Here is a 6,057-nt window from a genome sequence, read left to right as displayed (position 1 = left end):
CACACGCCCACGAGCGTTGGTGCGTGCGCAGCCTATGAGGGTGCATGAGGCCGCGACGGGAAAGAGGAACCAGGGGAGGAAGCAACCCTATGAGCCTAGGAAGCCTCAGGCTAGGGGGCACGTGAGAGAGAATAAGCCTGTAAGGCATAACTTCGTGGTGGAGTTGAAGGATCTGATAGTTGTGCCTAACATAGCAGAGAGGTTGAAGATGCCGACGAAGACTGATAAGATGCTGGGACCTCACAAGGAGGCTTGGTGCGAGTTTCACCAGGCGTTTGGTCATCTCATACGCAACTTCTTGGCGTTGGGGCATTAGTTGGACGAAGTGGTGAAGAGTGGGTTCCTAAACGATTACCTGGCGAAGCCACAGGGAACTGTGACCCCAGTAACGACAGGGGAGGACCAGGGGCACGAGATGCCCGTTCAACGGGAGATCCATACCATCTCGGGGGGTTTCTCAGGGGGAGGATGCACTACCTCTCAACGCAAGAGGTATGTACGCTCAGTGATGTCAGTGGAAGACGGTAGATAACATGCTTGACGTCGACCTTGCCTTCACAAGGGCTGATCTTCAAGACGTTGTTCCTTGTGACAATGACCCCGTGGTGATTTCTGTCGTAACCGCAAGGAGGAAGGTACACCGAGTGCTAGTGGACTAGGGCAGCTCGGCGGACGTGATGTTCTGGTCCACCTTTAATAAGTTGCAGTTGTCTCCTGACCAGCTCAGACCTTACATAGGGTGTTTGTATGGTTTTGCGGGAGACCAGGTGGAAGTACGGGGGCATTTGGAGTTGAGGAGCACCTTTACGGATGGCTCTGCATCCCGCACAGAGAATATAAGGTACTTTGTGGTTAATGCCCCTTAGGCCTATAATATCTTGTTGGGGAGACCGACTCTGAATAGGTTAAGGGCGGTAGCATCGACATGCCACATGAAGATGAAGTTGCCAGACTTGAGCGGGAAGGTGATAGTGATCAAGTCAGACCAGCAAGAGGCAAAAAGGTGCTATGAGAACAGCCTCAAAACTAAGAGGGGGATTTTCATGGTGGTGGAGCGCCCACCCATCGAAGACGACAGTGCAGGAGTCTCTCGCGCGGAAAACGCTCGGGAGAGGCGACCCGAGCCAGTTGGGAATATTGTGGAGAGGCAGATTGGGGGTAGGATGCTTAAACTTGGTAAATTGTTGGACCAAGCAGAGCAAGACCGAGTCGTTGGGGTGATAGTGCGACACCTAGACGCTTTCGCATGGTCCGCTTCGAACATGCCAGGCATAGACCTAGATTTCTTGTGCCACCGCCTCACCATGGACCCCAAGGTCAAGCCCGTTCGCTAGAGAAGGAGGAAGTTCAATGAAGAAAGACGGCGGGTCGTCCAGGAAGAAACGAAGAAGTTGCTGAACGCTGGCCACATAAGGGAGATTCAATACCCTGAGTGGTTGGCAAATGTGGTCTTGGTGAAGAAGGCCAATGGGAAGTGGAGGATGTGTGTGGACTTCACTGACCTCAACAAGGCATGCCCGAAAGACTCGTACCCTCTACTAAGCATTGACACCTTGGTGGACAACGCCTCGGTTGTACGATGCTCAGTTTCCTAGACACGTTCTCAGGGTACAACCAAATCAAGATGCACCCCAGAGACGAGTGCAAGACGGCGTTTATGACCGAGACATCCTGTTACTGTTACACAGTGATGTCGTTCAGTCTGAAGAATGTGGGCGCCACCTGCAGGCCTACGTAGATGATATGGTGGTGACTTCGCAGGAGAGGGGCCAACATGTGTCTGATATGGAAGAGCTATTTGCTACAATAGCTAAGTACCGTTTGAAGTTAAACCCCGAAAAATGCGTGTTCGGGGTCGAGGCGGGTAAGTTCTTGGGTTTCCTACTCACCGAGCGTGGGATATAGGCGAACCCAAAGAAGTGTGCGGCCATCCTTGCCATCAGGAGCCCGCCTCGGTAAAAGAAGTGCAGCAGCTGACAGGGCGGATGGCCGCCCTGTCCAAATTCGTATCCGCTGGAGGGGACAAAGGCCACCCCTACTTCCAGTGTTTGAGGAGAAATAGTCGGTTCGTGTGGACCACGAAGTGTGAGGAGGCATTCCTCAAGCTAAAGGAATATCTGGTCGCTCCTCCCGTGCTGTGCAAGACACAGTTGGGCATGCCGCTCCGGTTGTACTTTGCCGTGACGGAGCGAGCGATCAGCTCAGTCCTCGTTCAGGAGCAAGACCAGGTACAAAAACCAATATACTTTGTGAGCAAAGTATTGAAGAGGCCAGAGGTAAGATACCAAGCCCTGGAGAAGGCAGCCTTGGTCGTGGTATTCTCGGCCAGGAGGCTTCGTCATTACTTCCAGAGTTTCACAGTGGTAGTGATGACGGACTTACCTATCCGGAAGGTGCTGCAGAAGTCGGAGGTGGCAGAAAGAATGGTGCGTTGGGCGGTGGAGCTTTTGGAGTTCGATGTTCGGTATGAGCCCCAAGGCCCCATCAAAGGCCAGGTTTATGCGGAATTTGTGGTAGAGCTCTCCTCAAGAGGTACACAGCAGAAAGAGGAAGCCAGGTTCAGATGGGTGCTCTCCGTAGATGGGTCCTCCAATAAACAGGGGAGTGGAGTTGGCGTGATCTTGGAATGGCCAAACGGGTTGTTGATTGAGCAGGCCTTGAGGTTTGCTTTCAAGGCCAACAACAACCAGGCAGAGTATGAAGCCCTTATAGCCAGAATGCTCTTAGCCAAGGAGATGAGAGCACGGAGTTTGATAGCAAAGAGCGATTCCCAGTTGGTTACAGGTCAAGTGACCGGGGAGTACCAAGCCAAGGATCCACAGATGGTCGCGTACCTGGGGTACGTCCAAGTCTTGAAGAGTGCGTTCGCGGTGTTTGACCTGGTGCACGTCCCAAGGGAGCAGAATGCCCGAGCTGACCTGCTAGCCAAGCTGGCCAGTTCGGGCAAAGGGGGAAGGCAGAGGACGGTGATACAGGAAACCCTTAAAACACCACAGACGTTTGTTGCTGATAATAAGGTAGGCATTCATCAGGTCAGTACGTTTAGGGGAAGGGCGAGGAGTCATCGATCGTTGACTCAGGAGACGCTGAGGACGCCCAATGTAAGCACTTACTCGGTCTCGCTAGGAGAGGGGGATCCTATGCAGGTATGCACGGTTGAGGAGGGGGACACATGGATGACACCCTACAGGCGCTACCTGGCCGATGGGATACTCCCATTGGAGCCCAAGGAGGGCAAGAAGATAAAGAGAAACTCTACCAAGTATACCCTTGTGGATGGGGAGCTGTTCAGACATGGGTTCACTCACCCAATCTTGGTGTGTGTGAGAAGAGACCAATGTACACGAATAATGGTTGAGCTCCATGAGGGAATTTGTGGTAGCCATGTTGGTGGTAGGTCCTTGGCATCAAAGGTTGTCCGTGCAGGGTACTACTGGCCAACAGTAAGAGAAGATTGCACGAGGTACGCCCAGCGGTGCAAGCAGTGTCAACAGCACGCCGACTGGCACAAGGCGCCGCCAGAAGAGCTGAGATCGATTTACAGCCCATGGCCTTTTCACACATGGGGAATCGACATTCTGGGGCCCTTTCCTTTGGCGATAAGACAAATGAAGTATCTTGTAGTGGCCATCGAATACTTCACGAAGTGGATTGAGGCTGAGCCAGTAGCGTAAATCATAACTCACAAGGTACAACACTTCGTGTGGAAGAATATATTATGTCGCTTTGGCGTGCCGAGGCATCTAGTTTCTGACAACAGTACATAGTTTGCAAGCCAGCAACTGGGCAAGTTGTGCACAGAGGTCGGGATAAAGCAGGTGTTCGCATCGGTTGAGCACCCTCAGACAAATGGACAGGTTGAGTCCGCCAACAGAGTCCTACTCAGGGGTTTGAAGAGAAGACTTGAGAAAGCTAAGGGGACCTGGGCAGAAGAGGTTCCCAGAATAGTGTGAGCTTACCAAACCACGCCTCAGTCCACCACTAGAGACACCCTTCAACTTGGTGTACGGGACGGACGCAATGATTCCGGTAAAGATTCAGGAGAGCTCACCTCGTTTTCAAAGTTTCGTGGCTAAGGAGTCTAACGAAGAAAGAAAGGTGAACCTGGATCTACTGGACGAGGTCAGAGAGGAGGCAAGGATCAAAGCTGAAGCAGTAAAGAGAAGGGTGGAGCATAAGCACGGTTCCAAGATAAAGCCCCGACAGTTCTAAGTCGTTGACCTAGTAATGCGGAAAGCTCACCCGTACCAATTGGAGAACAAGTTGTCCCCCAAGTGGACTGGCCCATTTAGGGTGACAGAAGTCCTGGGAAACGGGGCGTACAGGCTTGAGACCTTGGAGGGAGGCGCCATTCCTCGTACTTGGAATGCAGCCAATCTCAAGTTTTATTTCAGTTAGAAACTCTAACATTGTACACAGTTTAAGGGGACACTCTTTTTCCCTTCTTAAGGGTTTTTTAACGAGGTCACCCAATAAAAATTACATTTCAAGTACACGTGTTCTCCTGTTTTCTGTACAATGCAGGGGTGAACCCATTGCTTTGGTGTTTAGACACCTCGAGAGGGAGTGGCAGCTTCCTTTAGGACGCCTCCCCCTTGAGCGTGGGCGCCAAGCGCGGACAGCACGGTTCAGTTAGAAACGAACCTGATGCCTTGATGTTTAGACACCTTGAGAGGGAGTGGCAGTGCCCTTTGATACGCCTCTCCTCGAGCGTGGGCACCAAGTGCGAGTAGCAAGATTCAATCGGTGATGAACTGGTCGCCTTGGTGTTTAGACACCTCGAGAGGGAGTGGCAGCTTCCTTCGGGACGTCTCCTCCTCGAGCGTGGGCACCAAGTGCACCGGTCGTCTTGGTGTTTAGACACCTCGAGAGGGGCGGCAACTCCCTTCGGGACGCCTCCTCCTCGAGTGTGGGCACCAAGTGCACCGGTCTTCTCGGTGTTTAGACACCTCGAGATGGAGTGGCAGCTTCCTTCGGGACGCCTCCTCCTCGACCGTGGGCACCAAGTATGAACAACATGGTTCAACCAGTTAAGTCATTCTTTGCCTCCGAGCGAAGACGAGGCCAGTGAGGCGCCTCGAGGCTAGACACCTTGAGACCGCAAAGTATGAGTAAGTATCAACAAAAGAGTTTTCCTTGTCTAAAAAAGAAGTTGAAGCAAGGACAGTTGAAGGTTCACGCATGCTCACTTCCATCATAGGTCGTTAAGCAGTTAAGGCAGAGGGCGAGAAGGCATGCTACCTAAAGTTCGAAGTTTTAAAGTTTGTCAAGGACGTCGTATGGTGTTAGCATCAGAACGTTGTTAGTAAAAGCGACAAGTTAAAGGCACAGTCCTCGACAAACAAAGATAAATAAGGCAAGTAAAATAAGGTGTGAATTGTATTAAAATTATAAGTGTTTTGAAGGACACAGTTTTCAAGCCTAAAAGTCTAAGCAAGTTCCTTTTGAGGATGCCTTGGCACAATTTGCCCATCAACGATGTGGTTCGACATCGCGAAGGGGGAAACATCCATCTTAGGATGCTTCCGAGCAACCTGAGCGAGAGCATCTTCGAACCCTATAGCGTAGGCGTTGGCAACATCATCAAGGAGCTCCACCTTGGCTTTCTCAAAGTCTTCGACTTGTGAGGTGAGCTCCTCCTTTGTCTTCTCAAGGGCTTCAGCCTTTGCGGTGAGCTCAGCCTCTACCTTGCCCAGTTGCACCTCCCGGTCAACAAATCGCTCTTCAAGGTTGGCCATTTTAGCTTTGCTGACCGCAGCTTCTTCTTGGAGTTCCACCACCTGAGCACGTAGTGGCACAACTTTACCCAGTAGGGTGGTGTACTCTTGGCCTTTATCATGGAGCTTCTTGTTAGCTTCTAGCTCGGTCTGTCGGAAGGCACTTAGCTCCTGGTTTAGTGCAGTCTCACGAATGAAAAAACCCTGAGCCTGATTTGTAAGTTTTTCCTTCACCAGGGCCAGTTCTTTTGCCAATGCTAGTTGCTCTCTAGCCTTCGACTCTGTCTCATAAGAGAAGGCGTTGGCCTAAGCAAAGAATTCACCGAGGCTGAGAGCCAAG

General features: G+C 51.6%; 1 protein-coding gene across 1 annotated transcript; it reads left to right on the top strand.

Moving 5' to 3' along the window:
- Positions 1 to 1,985: 1,985 nt before the first annotated feature.
- Positions 1,986 to 4,530, top strand: LOC137832982 (uncharacterized). Its single transcript, XM_090303804.1, has 2 exons — positions 1,986 to 3,443; positions 4,525 to 4,530. The coding sequence occupies exons 1-2, from the start codon at positions 1,986 to 1,988 to the stop codon at positions 4,528 to 4,530; spliced, it is 1,464 nt and encodes a 487-aa protein (XP_090159930.1).
- The last annotated feature ends 1,527 nt before the right edge of the window (positions 4,531 to 6,057 follow it).

This window comes from Phaseolus vulgaris, chromosome 6 (assembly GCF_051622355.1).
Source record: "Phaseolus vulgaris cultivar YP4 chromosome 6, ASM5162235v1, whole genome shotgun sequence".
Classification (NCBI taxonomy): Eukaryota; Viridiplantae; Streptophyta; class Magnoliopsida; order Fabales; family Fabaceae; genus Phaseolus; species Phaseolus vulgaris.
This window is presented reverse-complemented; position numbering and strand designations above follow the sequence as displayed.